The sequence below is a fragment of the Lethenteron reissneri genome, unplaced genomic scaffold (assembly GCF_015708825.2).
Source record: "Lethenteron reissneri isolate LAM-NWPU_2019-01 unplaced genomic scaffold, ASM1570882v1 scaffold_1639, whole genome shotgun sequence".
NCBI classification, from domain to species: Eukaryota; Metazoa; Chordata; class Hyperoartia; order Petromyzontiformes; family Petromyzontidae; genus Lethenteron; species Lethenteron reissneri.
In genome coordinates this window covers 5,593,740-5,619,651 of record NW_026891376.1, presented here as the reverse complement: position 1 = coordinate 5,619,651, position 25,912 = coordinate 5,593,740, and the positions used below count along the sequence as shown (strand labels likewise).

Here is a 25,912-nt window from a genome sequence, read left to right as displayed (position 1 = left end):
CAAAGATCCCCCGTGTCACCTGAACAGACTGTTGGGGCAAGTGCTGTTAGTAGCGAGCAGCAATGCCTATGTACACTCACACACAAATAGACACAGACGCACACAGACACACACACACAGACAAATAACCCCCATATAGCCTTAAAGGACTATTGGGGCAAGTGCTGTTAACGAGCACCTATGAAGGCCAGAACAGCACACGATGGGGTGGGTGGCCAGCACCACGCCCGGCCGCCTTTGTCTCCCCCAGTCCCAGAGACAGACTCACATACTCACCCACTCACACATTCACTCCCTAACACATTCATTCGCTCACAAACAAAGCTTCCCCAGGTAGCTCATGCAGTTACTGTAGGGGCAAGTGCTATTAGTAGTGGGTAGCGCCGCGCCTATTAAAGCCGCCAATGTGGCACATGAGGGGGTGGGTGGTACAGCGCCACGCCCTCCCCACCTATGTCTCCCCCAGTGGTGATGTTTACTACACATCACACCGCACCAGGTACTCACTTGAGGCGGAGTCGACCTAGGGGGGGGGGGCCCGGACCGGTGTAAGATAATCGCTATCACTGTGTGGTGTTGGCAGTGGTGGGTCTTTATGGGTGTATCTATGACAACTCATCCGATAATCTAGAAAGCTCTTGAATCGCTCACACACGCACGTCAAGTATCAGAATCTGTAATGTAGACTGGAATAATCTGGTGATCTACAAAGCTTTTCAATCACACACACAAACATCCAGTATAGAATCTGTAATCTAGACTGGAGCGGCAGTCTTGAGTCACACCTGCGGCACGAGCGACGATGGGTGGGTGTTGTGGCGCGACGGGCAGCGCAGCGCCTGCAGCACAGAGTACAGGTCGTCGCTGGCGTTCCCGACGGTGCCAGCGGAGTTCCCGGCGGCATTCCCGGCATCAGCAGCAGCAGCGAGCTCCTCGAAGGTCCCGATCAGCAGCACCAGCGCCACCCGCAACAGGACTTTCACGCCTGCAGCAGGGGTACCGGTAGCTGTGACAGTAGTAGCAGGATTGACAGCAGCAGCAAGAGCAGTGACAGCAGCAGCAGGAGCATTGGCAGCAGGAGCATTGGCAGCAGTAGCAGTGACAGCAGCAGCATCATTAACAGCAGCAGCAACAGCAGAAAGCATTGACAGCAGCATAATTAGCAGAAGGATAATTAACAGCAGCAACAGTAGCATCAGCAGCAGTAGCATCAGCAGCAGAAGAAGCAACAGGATAATTAACAGCAGCAGGATAATTAACAGCAGCAGACGCAGCAGGAGCATTGACAGGAGCAGAAGAGGCAGCAGGATAATTAACAGCAGCAGCAGCAGGATAATTAACAGCAGCAGCAGAAGCAGCAGCAGTAGCACCATGTGCAGCAGGACCTTCACGCCTGCAGCAGGGGTAGCGGTGACACATGGTGGCACACAACCGCATGTCACCAGTGCGTGTCTCCGTGTGTCACCGTGGGTCACCGTGTGTCACCGTGTGTCACCGTGTGTCACTGCGTGTCAGCGTCATGTGTCAGTGTGTGTCAGCGTCGCGTGTCACCGTCGTGTGTCACCGTGGGTCACCGTGTGTCACTGTCACGTGTCACTGCGTGTCAGCGTCATGTGTCAGTGTGTGTCAACTTCGCGTGTCACCGTCGTGTGTCACCATGCGTCACTGATGTGTGTCAGTGTGTCACCGCATGTCACTGTGTCAGCGTCGTGTGTCAGTGTGTGTCACTGTGTCTCAACGTCGTGTGTCACCGCGTGTCACCTTCGCACAGGAACATGTCCCAGACGCGCGCCAGGCTAGGTGCAGGCAGCGTGCGTGCGAACGCGCACAGCAGCCACTCGGGCAGGATGAGCGTCGGTGGAAGCTGCAGGCGGTGCAGCAGGACGCGAGCGTGCGGGGACAGGCGGGGCGCCAGCAGCAGGGACAGCAGCTCACAGTCCTGCTGCACCGCCTCCTGCAGCAACCACACAACCACAATCATACAGCAACTACACAACCACAATCATATAGCAACCACAATCATAGCAACCACACAACCACAATCATAGCAACCACACAACCACAATCATACAGCAGCCACAATCATGCAGCAACCACATTCAGCAACCACACATACACACTGGCACACTACAACATGTTGGTGCTGGTGTTAGTGTAGATGCTAATGCTTGTGGTAGTCTAGGTGTAAATGCTGGTGCTAGTGTTAGTACAGGTGCTAGTGCAGGTGCTAGTACTGGTGTTAGTGCAGGTGTTAGTGCAGGTGTTAGTGCAGGTATTTGATGCAAGTGCTAGTACAAGTGTAGTGACGTTATACGGATCACTACGGCGCTTTGCGCTGTGCGTGTTGTGGAGATAACTAGCAGGGTACAGTACCATGCACGTGATGGGCCGGGATGAGGTATAGGGGCACGTGAGGACAAGTCACCCCGGCTCGGGTTAAGCACGTGACAGGATGGGTGAACAGGTGCAGGGGAACAGGAATTGGCTGGACGGGCCGAGGGGGGGGGGCGGTCAAGGGAGGAGCGGGGGTAGCGGGGGCGTTAGAGGATAGAAGGGAAGGCTCAAACGAGGTTCGAGGCTGTTCAGTGGTAGAAAGAATCCTGCTCGTCGCCTGGGTCCACGCTCTTCGACATCGTGGGTCAACAGCGCGAGGGCTGCTCTGGCCAGAGACAGCTATCCCGTCTGAAGTAGGTCAACAGCATGACGGCTGCTTTGACCAGATACATAGTTACCCTGTGCAGAGAGGATAGGTGGACGTAGCCCTGTCCGAAGTGGGTTAGGTGTGTAACGGTGTAGCATTGTGTGAATAAAAGTTGTTGCCTCCTAACAGTGTGTCTGCAAATGCTAACATTACACATGTGCTAGTGCTGGTGTTAGTGCATGTGCTAGTGCTGGTGTTAGTGCAGGTGTTAGTGCTGACCAGTCCAGGGCTGTAGTACCCAGGGAGGTAGTGCTCACAGATCTGGACCAGGCACCAGAACGCCTCCTGTTGGGTACACGGATTCAGCACTGGACTCTACACAGTCTGTACGTATGTATTTTTTACGTATTTGTGTAGTATGTATGTGTATGTAGTCTGTATATAGTATGTAGTGTAGTATATTTCAATATATATGAAAGGCAAAGTTGTGAATATGTGTGTCTATTCAAAATGTTTAGCGTACTTCCCGACATGCAAAGAACTTGAAATTTGCCATGTGGGTACTTTCCAGACTGTGCAGGTTACATGACATCTCTGTCATGTAACCCGCGCATGCGTAGTGGTTAGCGCGCTGCACTACGAACCCGGCGACCCGAGTTCGATTCCCGCTCATGGCTACCACCGGTGACGATTATTTGAACCGGTCCTGGGCCTCCCCTAGGTCGACTCAGCCTCAAACGAGTAACCGGTATGGTGTGTGAACATCGCCACTGGGGAGATAAAGGAGGCCGGGCATCGTGAATCCAAGTCCCGGGCGAAGCAGGGTAGTAAAGCTAGTAGTACATGTATGTGTGTAGTAGTGTAGTGAGTTCCCAGGGAGACAGACGACGTAGTTGAGGCACACTCTTTTATTTAACCAAAAGGCGGTAACAATACTTGAAGGGGTAACAGCCCCTTAACCCGTACTCAATGGGAAACACCCCTAGCACTATCCTCTGACTGTCCTATTCCCAGTCCTCCGCTATGAGTGCTAGGGGAGGCTATCTGATCCGGCCCTGGTCAATCACGGATCCCGGCACCCAGCTAACCAGGCCGTGCTCTTACAAGAGCAGCGGTCCTGGAGCTCTTGGGGCCGCACCACTGGCTTGCCCTGCTCGGCCCTGACAAGGACAGCGAGCCAGGGGAGTTCCAGGGCCTATTCTGCCGGTCTTCAGTCTTCAATGGTAAGCTTCTAACACACTGGCCCCGAGCCCTCTGGCTCCCCGCCTTTTATAGGAATCCTCTCCGAGGGGTGGGGCTATGGGGGATCACAGCGCCCCCATGGCCCCCCAGGGTTAACCGATGCGGATGTGGATGGAGACACCCGTGTGTGGGTGCAGACACCCTTGTGTTTCTGTCCGCCTTTCTCCACGTAACAACCACCACAGTAGTTTAATGTGCAGTAGTCTAGTGTATAGTAGTGTAGTGTATAGTAGTGTAGATTATATGTAGGAAGTACATATGTAATCTGTATGTATGTACTTTGTATGTAGTCTGTAGGCATGTAGTATGTGGTACGTGCATCGTATATATGCAGTATATATGTAGTCTGTATGTATGTACTATGTATGTGTAGTGGTGTTTATTCACGCGGACAACTTCTTATTCTCCTGTCACTTTATTCGAAGCATCCCCCACGGGTGCTCCTCACGTTCAACATCACGTACTCCTCTCGCGAACTCTCCCTCTCTTACTCCGCTAGCCTGCTACTCCCGAGCTCACTCTCCCTTGCTCTGCTAGCCTGTTTACTCCGCACTCTGCTAGCCTGTCACGGATGCTCTCTCTCTGGCTCCGCTAGCCTGTTCTCCGCTAGCCTCTTACTGTATACTCCGCTAGCTTCTGACCCTGCTAACCTCTCACTGAATATCCCGCTAGTCTATTCTCCCCTAACCTATCACACTCACACTAAGGATTCCGCTAGCCTCTCCCTCGCTAGCCTGTTACTGCACCCACACCTCCAACCTCGACCATGCCCCCAGCGGGAGTTCAGCCAACACCGCAAACGGAGGCAGTTTGGGGATACTGGGTCATATTGTCGCCTCCATTACAATTGGGGACATTGAATTGGAAGGGCCCGGTCTGGTCTCGAAGACGTTGTCCGTGCTAGGCCTCTTAGGCACAGATTTCTTGGCCAGTATACCCCTCAAATACTAATTGACCAAGGTTGTATGGAGATGCCGTCGGGCCATCCATTGAGTTTTTTTAAACTCTCCCACCTTACTGACTCCTGTTGCAGCCTGTGTACGAGCTCTGGCTTGTGATTCGATTAAGATTCCTCCGGGTTCCCAAATGTTGGTGTCCCTGAGATTGCGCAAACCCCTGCAATTGCAAAGGCCTGAGGCGGGAGTCCTCTTAACTCCCTCTAACTATTTATCTCGGACTTCCTCCTTGTTGGGTGCTCTGACGGTCGTGTCGAAGGACCAGAAACCCTTTTTGCAGCTTTTGAACGTGGGTCTTTCGCACGTTGGTATACAGGCCGGTACCGTTTTGGCGCATGCGAACCCTGCTCAGTCAGCAGTAGACGCCACGCCAGTTGACGTTTTTGGGGCTGGAATAGTCAGGGATGACAATTTGGATGACTCCTGGATTGACAGACTTTGCCAGGAAAATTCGCTCTTATCCCCCGATGAGCAACAGCGACTTCGAGCACTTATTAAACGATTTGGCGATGTTTCTAGCCATAGTAAATTCGATATCGGACGCACGTCCCTATTGTCCGATCCCATTGACACGGGGAATTTGCCCCCTATTCAGTTGAACTCCCATCGCCTTAGCCCCAGAGAGAAAGATCATGTCCGCTTGGCGGTTGATGAGATGTTGGCGGCGGACATCATCTCTCCCTCTAATAGCCCTTCGGGAGCCCCCATTGTGTTGGTCAGGAAACGGGATGGGGGTCTCCGATTCTGCGTTGATTTTCGTAAATTAAACAAAATTGCAGTGGCAGATGCCTACCCACTTCCCCGCATGGACGATTTGCTTGACACCCTCTCGGGCTTCTGGCAGTTGCCATTTGATGAGGACTCCAAACCGAAAACTGCTTTCCGCACACCCCAGGGGCAGTTCCAATTCAATCGGCTTTCTATGGGCCTCCACTCGGCCCCGGCCACTTTTCAACGCCTCATGGAGATGGTCTCAAAATTTCGCTACAACAGTGGGATTCCTGTCTGATATATCTGGACGACGTTATCGTTTTCAGCCACACATTTCACGAACATCTGCAGCATCTAGAATCAGTCTTCGTCAAAGTGCGTGCTGCTAACCTCAAATTCAAACCACAAAAGTGCCATTTTCTGCAGTCGTCCGTAAAATGTTTGGGCCATGTGGTCAGCGCGTCAGGAGTCGCTATAGACCCAGAGAAAATGGCTTGTGCCCATGCGTGGCCGATTACCACATCTGTTGCAGAGGTGCGCAGTTTTGTGGGCTTCGCGTCATATTACCGTGGCTTTGTATGGAATTTCGCTACTATTGCTAAGCCACTCCATGCGCTGTCCGCTAAGGGCCAAAAATTCCACTCGGGCACAGAGGAGGAGGAAGCGTTTGTTGCGCTCTGGGATTCCCTGGCTGATGCGCTGCCCCCTGGGTTACCTCGACTTCTTGCTGCCCTTTGTGTTAGACACGGATGCCAGTGACACAGGCATAGGGACTGTGCTCTCCCAGGTGGTCGACGGCGCCGAAAGGGTTGTTGCATATGGCAGTCGGGTGTTGTCCTCCACGCAGCAACGCTATTGTGTGACCCGTAGGGAGCTGCTGGCCATTGTGTACTTTGTCCAACTGTACAGGCCCTACTTGTATGGCAGGTGGTTCACTGTTCGGACGGATCATGCCGCCTTACAATACCCCTTGCGCGTAGACCAGCCTTCGGGTCAGTTGTCTCGCTGGCTGGATGTGCTGCAGGACTATGCGTTCGACGTCATTCACAGAAACGGGGCACAGCATGGAAATGCGGACGCTTTATCTAGGCTGCAACCGGACAGTAGGTGCGCATGCACGACTGGCTCGAGTCATTGCAGGGCTCCAGTTGACTCCATGCCCCAGTTGGTCGCGACGGCCGACGTGGCTCCTCTTCGAGGTGCGCCGCTGCCCACGGATTCCGGCCTGGGTCTCCCTCGCGATGAATGGTCTCCCTTACAGATTGAGGATACCTCTCTGTTGAAATTGTGGCGCCGTGTTAAATCCAGCAACCATGTCTCTACTCCGGCGACCGTCCAAGCCGTTGCCCTGCTTGATGGCCTCCTTACGCGTCACTTTCCATGGCCGGGGCAGGGAAAGTGACGTGGTGCTATTTGTTAAAGGCTGCCAGAATTGCACGCGTCGGAAGCCTCCAGTTGTGCATGATCGGCCCCCGCTACAGTCCATACAGGTATCTCGCATAAACAAACTTGTGGCCCTTGACATTTTAGGCCCATTCCAAACTTCTCAGCGGGGCCACAGGTATCTTTTGGTCGGGGTCGAGTACCTTACAAGATCAGTCAGCCTCGTCTATCACCGATGCCTTTTTGCATGGCTACGTTTTAGATAAGGGTGCCCCTGAGTAGCTTCTTACCGACGAGAGTCAGAATTTTTTTTCTCGACTGCTCAAGGAGGTCTGTGACCTCCTCGGTACAAATAAAATTCGTACCTCGCCCTACCACCCTCAAACCGATGGAATGGTGGAGTGCTTAAATCGCACCCTCACGTCCATGCTGTGCCACCAGGTGAATGTGAATCAGTCAGACTGGGACCTGTTTATTCCGGGCGTCCTCGCCGCATATAGGTTGGCCCCTTATGCCTCAACGAGGTTTTCACCATTTTATTTGATGCATGCGAGGGAGCCCGAACCCCTGATGCACGTGCAAATGGGCTTAAGCTTGTCTAAAAAGGGATCCGCCATGCCTACTTCGATGAAGGTCATGTTTGACAGATTGCGTGAAGCACGGGAAGCTGCTGTGGATAATTCGGCCAACCGACAAGTGGCTAACGAGTGCTTGCAGAAACACCAGGGTTCCGGGCTTCCGTGGAGGAAGGCGGACAAAGCTTGGCTACATTGTTCCCAGGTGCCCATTGGGACATCCCCTAAATTACATCGCCCTTGGCAGGGCCCCGTTGAGGTTGTGGAGGTCCGCCAGCCACAGTGCGTGCGCATCCGATTCGTTCGCCGTCACTGGATTGTTGATCCATCTAGGTTAAAGAGATATGTGTTGCCTTGACCCGTAGATTAATCGCCGAATTCCGGGGTGGCCGGTGCCTGATGCGGCCAACGAGCCGGGCTGTCCTGGCCGGAATGCGGTACGGCATAAGCTCTGTCTGTCGGGCGGATAAAACTCAGAGTTGGCATAGTGACGAGCATGGTTGGTGCATGTTTTGGCTGGCCACTGAACAAAGACGGAGGTCACCGCATTCAGATGCACTTCTGCGGCCGTCTGGAACGTTCTTCTTTCAGATATTAGGAAGCCACTGGGAGCTATAATGCCACTTTAAAATCATCATCTAGATTGACAAACTAATTCCTTTAGAATTGCTTTATGTGTTTAGTTTGTTGTCCTTCCCCCCGTACCTCCGATCAGCACAGTTGGCTACGTACGGAGCGAAATAAGTTCTACATACAAACATATGTAGTGACACTTCCTGTCACAGCCAGGGGAATAAAGGGGAAGCCCCGGTCTTTGGCTCGGCATCGTGGGTCAGCAGCATGTGTGCTGACTGACCCAGTCGATAGTTAACCCGCACTCACATAGCGATAGGGTAGCCACACTTTACTATAGAACCTGAGGCGGTTAGAGTTACCCCGTTGGGAAAGTTGTTTAATAAAAGTGTTGCCTCCACCATTGTTTGTGTGCCTCTGTACATCACACTACACATACATCATCTGAACAACCGGTCCTGGGCCTGCTCTAGGTCGACTCAGCCTCAAATGAGAACCTGGTGTGGTGTGAATCAAAAATCGCAATTGGGAAGATAATGGCGGCCACCCACTCGCTCGTGTGCCAGTGATGGCCTTCATAGGCACTGCTCGCTAACAGCACTTGCCCCAACAGTTTATCGAGGCAATACGTGCGTATGTGTGTATATAGGCACTGCTGATAATCGCTACGAACAGCACTTGCCCTTCCAGCGTGTTGAGGCTCATGGGGGATCTTTTTCTTTGTGTGCGTGAATTCGTGCAGGTGTGTATGCGTGTGTGTATGTGTATGCATGTGCGTGTGTGCATGTGCGTGTGTGCATGCGTGTGTGTGTGCGTATTTCAGTCGTGGTTTAGTGGTAATTTATTTAAGGTGGAGGGGTTAGTTACCAGCCCCTCGCACCCGTCCAGAGCCCCCATTTAGCCACTGTGGTGGTCACAGACGGCATGAGGAGAAAGGCCAATCGGAATTGGCCATTCCGCCCTCACAGCACTATACACGAAAGCGTTGCTCGTCCGGCACCGCGAGGAGGTAGGGGGTTGTTTTGCCGGACACCAGGACCTACCATGGAACTGATCTGCCCTCTGACCATCGACTAGTCATCTGTAAGATGCGCCTGCCATTCTTCCACTCCGGTGGTGGGTGTACACCCAGGACCCCATTCCAACCTAAGGTGGCCTCGTCTCAGTTAGCTGATAATTTCATCATTGCTTGCGGCTGGGGTTGGCATCGTCCCCCACTCCTCCTGAGGTCGAGGGTAAATGGGCGAGGTTTAGGACTGTGACTCATGCAGCTGCAAAGGCTGTTTTGGGTACGCGGTCCGGACTTCCCCAGAGACGCTGCCTAACAGAGGTATTCAGGATGGCTGAAAAAAAGTGACAGGCCCACTCTAATCGTCTACAGCATCCCACGTCAGAGAATGAGGAGGCTTATCGTAGCCTTCGCTCGGAGGTTTGGAGAGCCGTGAGGCGCTGCAAGGATGGGTGGTGGTCACGGGTTGCTGAGAAGATAGAGTTTGCCTCAGTGGCCCGCGATCACAAATCCCTATTGAACTCCATAAAAAAAGTAACCTGCAACGCCACACCTATTATTATCATTAGGGGAAAAAACGGTGATCCAATCTCCGACCCCCAGGAACAGGTTTGCAGATTTGCTGCGCATTTCTGTGAGGTCCTGGGGGAGGGGAAATCCCTCAGCCAGGAAAACATCATGGCACAAAGTGAGGATGACCCTGCTGAGGCTGCGGTGCATCAAATATTGGAAGAAGTCACCCCCTGTGAGTGGCTGGCTGAGGTGCCATCTGCTGAGGAAGTACTGAAGGCGATCCAGAGTCTGAGACCAGGAAAGGCACAGGTCAGAGATGATCTCCCAAGCGAAATACTGAGGGAGGGTGGCGTTTGTGCACAGACTGCCCTACATGACATCATAACAACAGTCTGGACCACTGGACGGGTTCAGCAGGACTGGAAGGATGCCCTGGTGGTCCCCCTCTTTAAGAAGGGGGACCGCACAGACTGTAACAACTACAGGGGCATCTCACTCTCTGTGTGCCGGGAAAGGTTCTGGCAATGATTATTCAACATCGCCTTGCTAGGGCGGTCCTGCACAGATGCCATATTTTCTGTCCGTCTGCTATAGCAGAGGTGTAGAGAATTCCAACAAGACCTACATCTCTGCTTTTATTGACCTGGTCAAGGCCTATGATATCATCAGTAGGCCTGGGCTCTGGGTTGTTCTTCGTGCTTTAGGAGTCCCTGACCCTCTGCTCACGATCATTAAGGACCTTCATGATGGTGAGCGGGCCCGGGTACAAACTACGTGGCCGGGAGTCAGAGCCATTCGCTGTACACCTTGGGGTGTGCGAAAGGGATGTCCTCTGGCTCCCACATTATTTAACATTTATTTTGACCACGTAGTCCATGAAGCCTTCAATAGCTGTACCGGGGGAACTTCCATTTGGTACAGATATAATGGGAGGCTGATCGATGCCCGGGTGCGGTCAAGGGATGGCTCCCTATTGGTCAACCATGTTATATATGCCGATGATTTGGCAATTGCTGCTCATTCAGAGGAGGAGTTGTAGACGCTGCTGCTGAAACTGGAGCATGCTACTAAGAGGTGGGGCCTTCCCATCAGCCCCACCAAACTAAGCACCTGCCTGGGTATTTTGTACTATCGGACACTCCACCCCCACAACTCCCAATCAGTGATGGGGCAGTTGTGGAGAGAGTGGATAGTTTCCCATACCTGGGCAGTGTGCTAATGACCGGCTCCGGTTTGGCAGTGGAGGTCTCACTCCGAATCAGTCTAGCGGCAATATCTTTTCATCGGTTGCGTAACGCTGTGTGGAAGCTCCATGGTCTGTCGCTCCACACGAAGCTTCAGGTCTTCTCGGCCACGGTCATTCCCTCCCTTCTCTACGCTTGTGAAACGTGGACCCCCCTAATGGAGCATCTTCGCCGGTTAGAAACATTCAGGCTGGCCTGCCTACGATCCATCCTGGGTTTAACCAGGCTGGATTGTGTGAGGAGCTCCCAAATCCTTGAAAGATCTGGGCAAAGTCCCATTGGTGAACTCCTCCGGCAGGCAAGGCTGCATTGGCTGGGCCATGTAGCCCACATGCCCAGCCATCGCATGCCTAAACAGCTTTTGTTCAGCCGGATCGAGGGTGCTAAACAGGCGCGGCATGGGCTAGAGAAGAGATGGAGTGATATGGTACAGGAGGACGTGGAGCTGAGTGGACTTGCCGATGACTGGTACCAGCGGTGTCAAGATCGGCCTCTGTGGAGGAGGCTCGTAAAGGACGCTACTGGGCAGTTGGAGGCAGTCGCCCTCCAACAACAACGGAGGGCGGAGGAGCGACGCTCACAACAACGAGCGGAGTGCCGGGTGGCTAAAGCACAGCAAGTTGGCACAGTAGGGGGCACAGGTGGTGTATCAGCCAGTCATTTCAGACATTCTCAGTCAGTTGACCTGTGGCACCTGGGTCTGCCCCGTGACCTCCTGCCAGCGGACGTTCGACACTTCACGTGGCCTCAAGGTGCACATGGCCTGGCACAAGCGTCGTAGTGACATCACCGCCACTTAGTGGTGCATGGCGGTTGTTGTTGTGTGTGTGTGTGTATGCGTGCGTGTGTGTGCGTTTGTGTATGTGCGGGTGTTGGCACCTCGGCTGGCATGCGCATGAGCAGGGTGGCAGCGATGGGCGCCTGCGCCTGACAGTAACCGACCTCCGGGCAGAGCACGGAGAATGCTCGGAGCACCTGGGCCAGATCCCTCTGCCTGATGGTGAGGGGTGGTGGTAGGAGTGGTTGGGACACACACACAGCACGATTTTTGCTACGTGCGGTGTGAAAAAAGTTCAACGCATATACATACCAATAAGTAGTGGGTTATACGGAGGCACACTCTTGAACTGGGAGGCAACACGTTTCTTACACGGCCCCAACAAGGCTACTACTTAAACGTAACAACGGGTTCTACATATAGGTGATAACTACACGGTTAACTAGACCACAATGAGGTAACTACATAACCGGGTTAGTCAGTAACACACTGCCTGACCCACGATGCCAAGCGTAAAGACCGAGGACCGAGGATCAAAGAGACGTAGCACCGATGGGTTCCATTCCAACAGACAGCTGCGATTGCTCTCGGGACCTCCCTTTTATGCTCCCAAGCGTGGCCTCGCTCCACCTTCGGCCACGCCCCTTCTGGATCTCACCAGAGGGTTCTCGACCGAGCATCACGTGCCCCTCAAGCCACCCTTTGAGCCCCCTCGCTAACCTGTCCCGGTCACGCGCCCTCTTGAGTTCACCCAGAATCTCACGTCCTCATTTGCCCGCTCTCTGACTGTCACCAGAACCATGCCCCCTACGGCCCGCTTCCATGCCATGCCTACTCTGGTACCAGACAGAGGCTCAAGACGCACAATTCCACTCTTGTGACAGTAGCTGGCGCTAAATGCCATAGTGACTCCATTTACGTCACTACACTAATACTACACACTCCACTATACGCTACACCACTATATACTACACTACAATACTATACACTACACTATACACTCCAGTACTATACACTACACATTACACTACATTACTATACACTACATACAACACTACTACACTATACACTACACTATATGCTACACTACAGTACTATACACTACACTAAACGCTTTACTACTATACTATAAACTACACACTACTATACACTACACTACTACACTGTACAATACTACACTACTCACTATACTATACTATGCTACTCTACGATACACTGCACTATACTACACTAGAATACTATACACTACACTATATGCTATACTACGAAACTATACACTACACACTACACTACTATACAGTACCTACATACATGCACTATACAATACACTACTCTATACACTACACTATTATACATTACACGACTACACTGGACAATACTACACACTACCCTACAATCCATTACACAATGCACTACTCACTATACTGTGCTACACTACTATACACGACGATACACTACACCACTATACTACATTGAGACAACTCTCCCCCGTGCCAACTCGTTTCTTTACAACTGCTTGTTGCTGTGTTTAGTTTGTTGTCCTTCCCATGCACCTCCGATTATCACGGTTGGCGACGTACAGTGTCAAAGAAGTTAAATGTACATACAGACTATTATACATGACACTACTCTATACTACACGACTACACACTACACTACAATACACTGCACTATATACTATACAACAGTAATAAACACTACACGATACACTATACTACACACAACACTGTATACACTACAGTCCTATACACTAAACACGACACTAATATACACTACACGACGATACACTACACACGACACTACTAAACACGACACTACTTTAGTTTACACTATATACTACAATAACATACTTTACACTACACGATTATACACTACACTACTACACAGGACACTACTATACACTGCACTACTACACAAAAGGTCCTGGCGAGGATTATTCAACATTGCCTTGCCAGGCACGCTGAGAAGAGGCTTGCGGAGCCCCAATGTGGTTTCAGACCAGGGCGGTCCTGCAAAGATCCCATATTATCTGTCCGTCTGCTACAACAGAGGTATAAGGAATTCCAACAGGACCTACATCTCTGCTTTATTGACCTGGTCAAGGCCTATGATACCATCAATAGGCCTGGGCTCTGGGTTGTTCTTCGTGTTTCGGAGTCCCTGACTCTCTGCTCACAATCATTAAGGACCTTCATGATGGTGAGCGGGTAAAACTACGTGGCCGGGAGTCGGAACCATTCCCTGTACACCTTGGGGTGGCGACAGGATGTCCTCTGGCTCCCACATTATTTAACATCTATTTCGACCACGTAATTCGTGAAGCCTTCAATAGCTGTACTGGAGGAATCTCCATCTCGTACAGATACAATAGGAGGCTGATCGATGCCCGGGTGCGGTCAAAGAATGGCTCCCTCTTGGTCAACTATGCTATGTACACCGATGATCTGGTGATTGCTGCTCACTCAGAGGAGATGTTGGAGGCGCTGCTGCTGAACTGCGCTGCTGCAGGGAGCAGAGGTGGTGCATCAGCCGGTCATCTCAGTCAGTGAACCCATGGCACCTGGGTGTGTAACGTGACCTCCTGCCTCCGGGTGTTCAACACTTCATGTGGCCTTAAAGTGCACTTAGCCTGGCACAAGTGCCATGGTGACGTCACCACCACTTAGTGGAAAATGCCAGTTGTTGTTGTGTGGGTGTGTGTCTGGGGAGCGGTAGCGTAGTGGTTAGCACACTGCGTTACGAACCTGGCGACCTGGGTACGATTCCCGCTCACGGCCAACACCAGTTACGATTATTTGAACTGGTACTGGGCCTCCCCTAGGTCACCTTCAAATGAATACCTGGTGAGGTGTGGAAACATCACCACTGGGGAGACAAAGGCGGACGGGAGTGGTCCTGGCCACCCACCCCCTTGGTGTGCCATTCCGGTCTTTATAGGTGCTCGCTAACAAAACTTGCCCCAAAAGTCTGTTACATGCTAAACGGGGGACCTTTGTGTTTTTTTTGTAGGTGTGTGTAGGTGTATGAGTGTGTGCATGTACCCATATCCACCCATGGTGGTGAACATCTCGTGCGAGGGGAACTGCCGGTGGACGTCTCTCTCGATCGCCTCCACCCAACGCGGGTCGCCCGGCGCAGACGCAAGCTCCTGCGGAGACACCAAGGATAGAGTGGACAGTTGAGTGGAGGACTGATTGGATAGGTCAGTGGAAGACTGAGTGGACAGCTGAGTGGACGACTGAGTGGAGGATTGAGTTGACAGCTGACTGGACAGCTGAGGAGAGGACTGAGTGGACAGCCGAGTGGATAGCTGAGTGGACAGCTGAGTGGAGGACATAGTGAACAGCTGAGTGGAGGACAGAGTGGACAGCTGAGTGCACAGCTGAGTGGACAGCTGAGTGGAGGACTGATTGAACAGCCCAGTGGACAGCTGAGTGCACAGCTGAATGAAGGACTAAGTGGACACCACCGCTCCCCATGATATACACAGACACAAATATACAACAACAATAATTGCTGTTTGCCACTAAGTGGCGGTGACATCACTATGGTGCTTGTGCCAGGCCATGTGCACTCTAAGGTTACGTGAAGTGTTGATTGCCTGCTGGCAGGAGATCACGGGACAGTCCCAGGTGCCATTGGTCGACTGACTGAGATGACTGGCTGATGCACCACTTGTGCCCACTGCTGTGCCAATTTGCTGTATTTTAGCCACTCAGCACTCTGCTCGTCATTGGGAGCATCGCTCCTCTGCCCTCCGCTGTTGCTGGAGGGCGACAGCCTCCAATTGCCCATCAGCAGCGTATTTCATGAGCCTCCTCCACAGAGGCCGATCTTGATACAGCTAATACCACTCTTCGGCAAGTCCACTCATCTCCATATACTCTCGTACAGCATTAGTCCATCTCTACTCTAGCCCATGCCGTGCCCATTTATCCCCCTTTATTAAGCCAAACGAAAGCTATTTGGGCATGCTGTGGCTGGGCATGCGGGCTATATGACCCAGCCAACACAGCCTATAAGCGCAAAGATCCCCCGTATAGCCTGAACAGACTGTTGGGGAAAGTGCTGTTAGCAAGCACCTATGAAGGCAGGCACTGTGGCACACAAGGGGGTGGGTTGCCAGCATCACGCCCGGCCACCTTTGTTTCCCAAGTGGCAATGTTACACATCACACCAAGTACTCATTTGAGTCTGAGTCGACCTAGGGGAGACCCAGGACCGGTTCAGATACTCGTCACTGGTTTTGGCCGTGAGTGGGAATCGAACTTGAGACACTGGATTCGTAGTGCAGCACGCTAACCGCTACACGCACACAGGTACGCACACACACACACGCACGCATGCTCACGTCACCTGGAACTTTCCCGGATTCCGTTGCATGCGAGTCCTGGCTCCCGTCATAAAGAGCCAAACACGCGCCCGCAGAGAGTTGGGCACTCCCAGTCTGCAGAGTTCACGAACCTGTACAGACACAGAGACAAAGATCCCCCGTGTGGCCTCAACAGTCCTGTTGGGGCAAGAGCTGTTTAGTACGCACACATGTTGTGGGTTGACTCTCCAACTCGCAACCGGTTAGTGCTCAACTAGTAACGAATTGGTATGTTTTGCTTACGTGACAAACCCTACTAATCGGCCGTGTCGGGTGGTGGCGGGTTTAACACAACATTTATATTTACGCAATCTAACCTAATTAAAAAACCCCTCTATTATGGATAATATGGGTTGTGAAAGCCTACATGTTAAACTGCTGTTAATAGTGAGTAGCAGCGAATACGTATACACTGACACACACACGCAGAGTCAAAGATCCCCCGTTCAGCCTTAAGAGACTGTTGGGGCAAGTGCTATGTACACACTGACACACACTCACACACAGAGACAAAGATCCTCAATGTAGCCTCTACAGACCTGTTGGGGCAAGTGCTGTTAGTAGCGAGTAGCGTCTATGTACACACAAACACATACAGATTCCCCGTGTAGCCTTAATAGACTGTTGGGGCAAGTTCTGTAAGTAGCGAGTAGCAGCACCTATGTACACACTCACACACATACAAAGATCCCCCGTTCAGCCTCAACAGTGCTGTAGAGGCCAGTGCTGTTAGCGAGCAGCACCTATAAAGGCCGGCACTGTGGCACACGAGGGGGTGGGTTGCCAGCATCACGCCCGGCCGCCTTTGTTTCCCTAGTGGCGATGTTTACTACACAATGCACCAGGTATTCATCTGAGGCTGAGTCGACCTTGGGAAGGCCCAAGACTGGTGCAGATAATTGTCACTGGTGTTGGCCGTGAGCAGGAATCAAACTCGGGTTCGTAGCATGGCGCGCTAACTGCTACACTACCGCTCCCCACATACCTATACACCGACTCACCCACGCACTTATCCTTTCACTCACACACTCACTCACTCATGCATTCACTCACACACGCTCCCACCCAGTCATCCACTCAACAACTCACTCACCCATTCATTCACTCACTCACTAACTTACCCACCCACCCACACACTCACCCACTCAAGTATTCACTCATCATCAGCCCACCTCTCCTCTCTCTCCCACTCACTCACTCGCTCACTCACCCACCCACTCACACACTCACCAACCCACCCACCCACTCGCTCACCTACTCACCCACTCAAGTATTCACTCATCATCAGCCCACCTCTCCTCTCTCTCCCACTCACTCACTCGCTCACTCACCCACCCACTCACACACTCACCAACCCACCCACCCACTCGATCACCTACTCACCCACCCCCACTTACCCACTCACCCACCCCCACTCACCCACTCACCCACCCCCACTCACCCACCCACAGACCCACCCCTTCAGGGTGTGCTTCACCCTCACCTTGCCAGGCCGAGCGCCCATCCACCCGTCCCAGTCGGAGAGGACTCTGAGCCACTGAACTTCCCTCTCCCTCACCAACTCCAACGGAACCTCCTCCACCTCCTCCTCCACCTCTTCCTCCTCCTGCTGCTGCCTGCATTTCACTCGCAGGTCATCATCATCGTTTACAACTTTACATAATCTCGATTGACAACTTGTTTCTTTAGAACTGTTTAGTTTGGTTTGGCTATGTACGGTGCCAAAGAAGTTCAACGTATACACACACACTACTATACACTACATACTATTATAAAACTACTACATTATACACTACACTACTATACATTTCTACACAATACACTACACTACTATACAATACACTATATACTACACATTACTATAAACTATACACTATTATACACTACACATTACTACACACAACTACACTATACACTACTATACAATACACTATATACTACACTATGACACACTACACTACTGCACACTACTATAAATGACACTACTACACACTACACTTCGATACACTACTATAAACTAAACTACTATACACCAGAGGTGTGGACTCGAGTCATGTGACTTGGACTCGAGTCAGACTCGAGTCATGAATTTGATGACTTCAGACTCGACTTGGACTTGCATAACAATGACTTTGTCCCACCTCTGAGGTGTGGACTCGAGTCATGTGACTTGGACTCGAGTCAGACTCGAGTCATGAATTTGATGACTTCAGACTCGACTTGGACTTGCATAACAATGACTTTGTCCCACCTCTGCTATACACTACTATAAACTATCTTCTTAGTTCTTTCGGTAAAGTCACGTAGAAGGGAAGTAATAAAATAATAAAAATAAAACATAATAAAATAAAATAATTCTCACGACGTTTCGGCTACAACGCAAGCAGCCGTCTTCAGGTGAAGAATGAGACAATGCCAAGCTAGGAGCTTATATATAAGCTGCGTTGGAGGTGGAGGAAAGAGCGCCTTAACAAAAGAATGTGCATATGAAGAGGAATTTAGCATATTCATGGAAAATGCGTAGGAGGTGGGCGGGGGGGTTTCAAAGTCATATTATGCCCATGCATTATGCAGGATCAACAGCACCAAGGGGGGGTGCAGGGATTAGCAGTAACAAAGGAAAGGAATGTTAATGATATGTAGCTGCAGTTACTCAACCACCACGTAGAAAACTAAAGTATAAACTACATAAAAAACTAAAGTATAAATAGCATAGCACCATCAGTATACTTACTATACTCTACACTAAGCTGAGTTACTAACAGCAAGTAATACATTACAATTCTACGTCGTAAAAATTATATAATATGCTTCCATCTAAACTTTATTCTATTGCATCACACGAGCATATACCGTACTATATACTGCCAACATTAAATTATATACTGTATTGCTGTAAACCAACCTATATCTTATACATTTAATATAACACTATGTATTATTCTACCCACCCTAATGTGTGTCGAAATGGTTTATTACGTCCTTCCAATGATTGCTAAGCCAGAATCCATCTTCTCGGTTACACTACTATACACTATACTATACACTACTATACAATACACGACTATACACTATACTATAAACTACGATCCAATACACTATACACTACACTGCTATATATTCCTACTAGCGGTAAGTACCCGGTGTTGCCCGGGCGAAAAAGACAGACACACACATCGACCTACACACACAGACATTGACCCACACACACAGACATCGACTTTAGATACACACACATGGAGTTACACACACACATGGACTAACACACACATGCGTAATGGTTCGATAGAGACACTTACACTCATGTGGAGGCAACACTATTTATTTAATACAACTGCAACACAACTGCAACACACCCTACACATAAGGTGGTGACCACCGTCCTACTCTCACTAATACTCGGGTACTACTTGGCGTGGCCAAGCCAGGAGGGCTTCTGCTTGGCCACGATGACTGGAGGCTTCTTTCATCAGAGTCTTCATACGACGGCTTCATCCCAGGCACCAATAGCCCAGCTCTGCGCGCTCAGCCCACTGATAAACCTCTCCGGCGTGGTCGGCCAGACCTTGACCACACCCCCCTTCTCGAACCCACGAGAAGGCTCCACTCCCTGACCACGTGACCCCCAGGGTCCCCGGACCCCTCTTGAATCCGGTCACGTGTCCAGCCGGGGTCACTCGAAGTGCCACGGCCTGACACAACCCCCGTGGCACCCGTCAACAGCCTCCATACCGAACAGGCAGTGACGCCACGCATACAGACCCAACATGGCAGTGATGTCATGTGTATACAGACCTGACACAGTAGTGACGTCATATGTCACTACACATGCACCTACACACACACATAAAGAAATGGACTTACTCACATGGAGCCACACACACATGGACTGACACACACAAACACATCGACTCACACACACGCATGCACGTACACACACACAAAGAAATGGACTAAGATGCTCACATGGAGCCACACACACACACATCGACTCACATGCAAACATGTACTTAGACAGACATAAATATTAAGAAATGTACTATTTAAATTGTAAAATCTTAGTTGTCTACGCAAACACTAAACACGCACACACAACAACCGCCATTCGACACTAAGTGGCGGTGACGTCACCACGATGTTTGTGTCAGGACTATGTGCACCTTGAGGCCACGTGAAGTGTCGAACGCCCGCTGGCAGGTCACGGGGCAGACCCAGGTGCCACGGGTCGACTGAGATGAGTGGCTGATGCACCACCTGTGCCGCCTACTGTGCCAACTTGCTGTACTTTAGCGTCGCTCCTCCACCCTCCGTTGTTGCTGGAGGGTGACTGCCTCCAACTGCCCAGCAGCGTCCTTCACGAGTCTCCTCCACAGAGGCCGATCTTGACACCACTGGTACCAGTCATCGGCAAGTCCACTCAGCTCCACATCCTCCCGTACCACATCACTCCATCTCTTCTCTAGCCCGTGCTGCACCCGTTTAGCCGAATAAAAGCTGTTTAGGCATGCCGTGACTTGGCATGCGGGCTACATGGCACAGCCAACGCAGCCTTGCCTGCCGGAGGAGCTCACCGATGGGACTTTGTCCAGATCTTTCAAGGATTTGTGAGCTCCTCAGACAATCCAGCCTGGTTAAACCCAGGATGGATCGTAGGCAGGCCAGCCTAAATGTTTCTAACCAGCGAAGATGTTCCATTAGGGGGGTCCACGTTTCGCAAGCGTAGAGAAGGGAGGGAATGACTGTGGCCGAGAAGACCTGAAGCTTCGTGCAGAGCGACAGACCAGGTAGCTTCCACACAGCGTTACGCAACCGATGAAATGATAATGCTGCTCGACTGATTTGGAGCCAGACCTCTGCTGTTAAACCGGAGCCGGTCATAAGCACACTGCCCAGATATGGGAAACTCTCCACTCTCTCCACAACTGCCCCATCACCAATTAGGAGTTTAGGGGGTGGAGTGTCCGATGGTACAAAATACCCTGGCAGGTGCTTAGTTTTGATGGGGCTGATGGTAAGGCCCCACCTCTTAGTGGCAAGCTCCAGGTTTAGCAGCAGTGCCTCCAAATCCTGAGCAGCGATTACCAGATCATCGGCATACATAACATGGTTGAAAAATAGGAAGCAATCCCTTGACCGCACCCGGGCATCGATCAGCCTCCCATTATATCTGTACCAGATGGAAATTCCTCCGGTACAGCTATTGAAGGCCAAAATAGATGATAAATAATGTGGGAGCCAGAGGACATCCCTGTCGCACCCCAAGGTGTACATGGAATGGCTCCAACTCCCTGCCACGTAGTTTTACCCAGGCCCGCTCACCATCATGAAGGTCCTTAATGATTGTGAGCAGAGGGTCACGGACACCGAAAGCACAAAGAACAACCCAGAGCCCAGGCCTACTGATGGTCTCATAGGCCTTGACCAGGTCAATAAAGCAGAGATGTCGGTCTTGTTGGAATTCCCTACACCTCTGCTGTAGCAGACGGACAGAAAATATGGCATCCGTGCAGGACCGCCCTTTCCTGAAACCACATTGAGGCTCCGCAAGCCTCTCCTCAGCGTGCCTAGCAAGGCAATGTTGAATAATCCTTGCCAGGACCTTTCCCGGCACACTGAGGAGTGAGATGCCCCTGTAGTTGTTATAGTCCGTGCAATCCCCCTTCTTAAAAAGGGGGACCACCAGGGCATCCTTTAAGTACTGCGGAACCCGTCCAGTGGTCCAGACTGTTGTTATGTCATGTAGGGCAGTCTGTGCACAAACGCCACCCTCCCTCAGTATTCCGCTTGGGAGATCATCTCTGACCGGTGCCTTTCCTGGTCTCAGACTCTGGATCGCCTTTAGTACTTCCTCAACAGATGGTACCTCAGCCAGCCACTCACATGGGGTGACTTCTTCAAATATTTGGGCACTGCAGCCTCCGCAGGGTTATCCCCACTTTGTCCCACGATGTTTCCCATGTCGAGGGATTTCCCCTCCCCTAGGACTTCACAAAAATGCTCAGGAAATCTGCAAACCTGTTCCTGGGGGTCGGATATTGGATCACCGTTTTTTCCCCTAATGATGGTAATAGGTGTGGCGCTGCAGGTTACCTTTGTGATGGAGTTAAATAGGGATTTGTGATCGCGGGCCATTGAGGCAGACTCCATCTCCACAGCAACCCGCGACCACCACCCATCTTTGCAGCGCCTCACGGCTCTCCGAACCTCCGAGCGAAGGCTGCGGCAAGCCTCCTCATTCTCTGATGTGGGATGCTGTAGACGATTAGAGTGGGCCTGTCGCTTTTTCTCAACTATCCTGAACACCTCCTCTGTCAGCCAGGGTCTTTGGGGAGGTCTGGACTGCGTACCCAAAGCAGCCATTGCAGCTGCATGAGTCACAGTCCTAAACCTCGCCCATTTACCCTCGACATCTGGAGGAGTCGGGGACGATGCAAACCCCAGCCGTAAGCGATGACTAACACACACACATGGACTGACACACACACATCGACTTACGCACACACATATCGACGCAGACACACACGTAATTATTTAAAATTGAAGTAACCTAATTGTTAAATATTAGTTGTGTACACACACCATGCACACACATTGACTAATACACACACAGCGACTGACACACAGAGATATCAACTCATGCACACACACATCGAGTCGCACACACATCGACTGATACACACACGGACGTAGACACAATTAAAAATATATTAATATTGACCAAGTAATTTTTTAAATCTTAGTTGTCAGTACACAAACATTATGAATGTAATATTTGCAAGGTGATTCTTAAAAATTACGGTTCCTGTGAACGTTTGTTGACACAATAATAAGAATATTATTAATGCCCAAGTTATTGATAGAATGTTAGTTGTGAGCACACAAAAATCAATGTGTTTTTTTTATTTTGGAGATTATTAAAATAACAGGATTATATGTACGTGAGTTTAGTGAAATAAGCAAGGAAGATAAATATTAGCTATTTGCACACAAACAGTATAAATGTAATATTATCAAGGTGATTATCGAAAGAAGTTTTCTATAAAGGTGAGTTGACAAATAATAAATATAATGACAGTGATTTTTAAACATTTAGTTGTGAGCAGGCAAACAAAAACAGTAGTCTGCACACAAACATAGTTAATGTAATATTATGAAGGTGTTTATAAAAAAAACTGGGTTTCTAGCAAGGTGAGGTTAGGGAAAGATGCAAGGAAATGGTACGGAACATTGCCGTGGTGAGGCCTAGTCCCGTGCAGAGCCCCCCGCCCTCGCCTAGAGTGCGCAGCCGGCCAAGGTGTCATCTTGGCAGGCTGAGGATTGGGCCGCTCACCCCGGCCGCGCTACAATAATACTATGTAAGCGCTATAATAATATCTAGGGGCTCTATAGTAGTAACAGGACGCATTGGGGTGGGGTGGGGAGAAGAGGACATCACTGTGAACAAACAACCTCAGCGTTTTGTGTGTTTTAGTTGCATGTTTAACGCGAATGAAAATTTGTGCCGATCGTGTGTGGGTTGCTCGGGGCTAACCGTGATGAACATTGTGCGCATACACAGTTTGCTGCGTTGTGCCACCCCGAGCGGTGAAGGGAAATAAATAAATAAAAGTGTAACGAATTTTACAAATATATAACTTGCAAAAAAGCGCTATTTAAACGAATTTCAAGGTGATGGACGGGAAAAGGAAATAGCACTTGCCAACCGCGGGGCTTACGGCGTGGCACCTGGACAATTATTTTACGTCCTACCCCACCGTTTGAGAGCCAAATCCCTCGCAAGCGCGTGCGCAGACAGATGGACGAACGGGACAGAAAATGAATTTTATAGGTAAGAGAATATATACACTACACTGCTACACACTACACCACTATACACTACACTACTACACACGGCACGACTAAACACTATGCACTACACTACAATACACTACACTTACGATACACTACACTACTACACATTGCACTACTATACACTACACTATTAAACAATACACTATACACAACTACATTGAGAACTGCTTCTTGTTGTGTTTAGTTTTCTGTCCTCCCGCACTTCCGATCAGCAAGGTTGGATACGTACGGTGCGGAAGAAGTTCAACATACATGCATACATTCAAGTCACTCTCATTCACACACACACTCATTCACTCCCACAATCAATCACTCATTCACTCACACGCGCACTCTCACACTCATTCACTCTCATACTTATTCATACACTCACACTCATTCACACACTCACTCTCACACATTCACGCGCGCAATCACACTCATTCAGACATTGACTCGTTCACTCTCACTCATTCGCACTCTTATTCAATCACGCACTAATTCACACACTCACAATATCATTGAATCACTCATTCACACTCACTCATCCAATCACAATCTCACTCATTCACTCACACTAATTCACGCACTCACTCATTGACTCTCACTCATTCAATCACTCATTCACTCTCACACTTAATCACTCATTCACGCACACGCGCACTCTCACACTCATTCAATCACTCACTTATTCACTCATATTGATTCACACACTCACTCTCACGCGCATTCACTCTCACTCATTCACTCACTCACACATTGATTCAAACACTCACTCTCACTCACCGACTCTCACACTCATTCATTCACACCCTCACACTCATTCACTCTCACACCCATTCATTCACACGCGCACTCACTCATTCACACTCATTTACTCTCATATTCATTCACACGCGCACTCATTCACTCTCACACATTCACACGCTCACACTCATTCACTCTCACAATCATTCACTCTCACACATTCACACGCTCACAATCATTCACTCTCACAATCATTCACTCTCATTCATTCACACGCGTACACTCTCACACTTATTCAGTCACACGCTCACACAGTCACACTCATTCACTCTCATTTGGCCTGGAAGAGAAACCCGATGAGCTATGAAGCTCTTCAACTCACCCGGGCTTCGTTGTCTCGGCCTCGGCGACCCCGCGCTCCGCCATGGCGCCTCCGCGGGGCCCGAGACTCCAACCCGCCCAGGGAGACGAGGCAAGACCGTGGTCCCGATCGGGGCCTAGTGATTTATTTTTTATTTTAAACCGCCGTCGTGGCCCTTACACAGACTCCCTCTTTTCCCCACGACATTTTCGCTTTAATAATAAAACCGTGAAATTGTTGACAATAAAAATATCGACACGCCTTAACAGAGTTACGGTGGTTTGCAGATATATTTTTTTGCTCAGATTTCTCTCCCATTTGTTCTATTCGCTTCGTATTACAGTCGACGTCTATCATGTTGGTGACCCGTGTCAGACTCTCGATTGGGAACCCTATCCCCTTGTCTCCCAGTTTTAGTTCTGGATTAAACCAAAATAAATATGTTACAAAGTTAAAAACCTTCTAGCCTAAGCTACTAGGCCGCTTACTTCGTCGCCATGACGACCGTCGCTGCCGTAAAGGAGAATCGGCAGCTACTCGCTGTCGTAAAGCGCGTGGGGGGTGAGTGGGGGGGGGATTGATCACGTGGGTCACCTGGGGAGGGATGGGGGATTTGTCACGTGGGTCCTGTGAGGGGAAATTTGGAATGGGGGGGGGAGGAATTTGTCACGTGGGTCACCTGGGGAGGGGGATGGGTGGAGGGGAGATTTGTGACGTATATCACCTGGGGGGAATGAGGGGTATGGGGGATTTGTCACGTGGGGGGAAGGGGGGGGGGTCACGTGGGTCGCCTGGGGGGATTTGTCACGTGGGTCACCTGTAAGGGAAAGGGGAATTTGTCACGTGGGTCACCTGTAAGGGAAAGGGGAATTTGTCACGTGGGTCACCTGGTGGGGGGGAAGGGGGGGATGGAGGGGGAGGAAGATTTGTCACGTGGGTCACCGGGAGAGGGAGGGGAAATTTGTCACGTGGGTCAC

The 25,912-nt window shown here is 50.6% G+C and overlaps 1 protein-coding gene across 2 annotated transcripts in view; it reads right to left on the bottom strand.

Moving 5' to 3' along the window:
* Positions 1–25,442, bottom strand: part of LOC133362992 (TBC1 domain family member 10A-like) — a 29,076-nt gene extending 3,634 nt beyond the window's left edge. The window contains exons 1-8 of one of the 2 annotated variants that reach the window (XM_061581977.1): positions 24,957–25,442; positions 17,481–17,613; positions 15,982–16,089; positions 14,667–14,773; positions 11,727–11,841; positions 2,921–2,986; positions 1,762–1,954; positions 786–985 (exon numbers count right to left, since the gene is read on the bottom strand). In XM_061581977.1, the coding sequence (XP_061437961.1) occupies positions 786–985; positions 1,762–1,954; positions 2,921–2,986; positions 11,727–11,841; positions 14,667–14,773; positions 15,982–16,089; positions 17,481–17,613; positions 24,957–25,000 (966 nt within the window). In that variant the 5' untranslated portion in view covers positions 25,001–25,442. The remainder of the gene's footprint in view (positions 1–785; positions 986–1,761; positions 1,955–2,920; positions 2,987–11,726; positions 11,842–14,666; positions 14,774–15,981; positions 16,090–17,480; positions 17,614–24,956) is intronic. The other variant, XM_061581978.1, reaches the window with a different exon arrangement.
* Between the last annotated feature and the right edge of the window lie 470 nt (positions 25,443–25,912).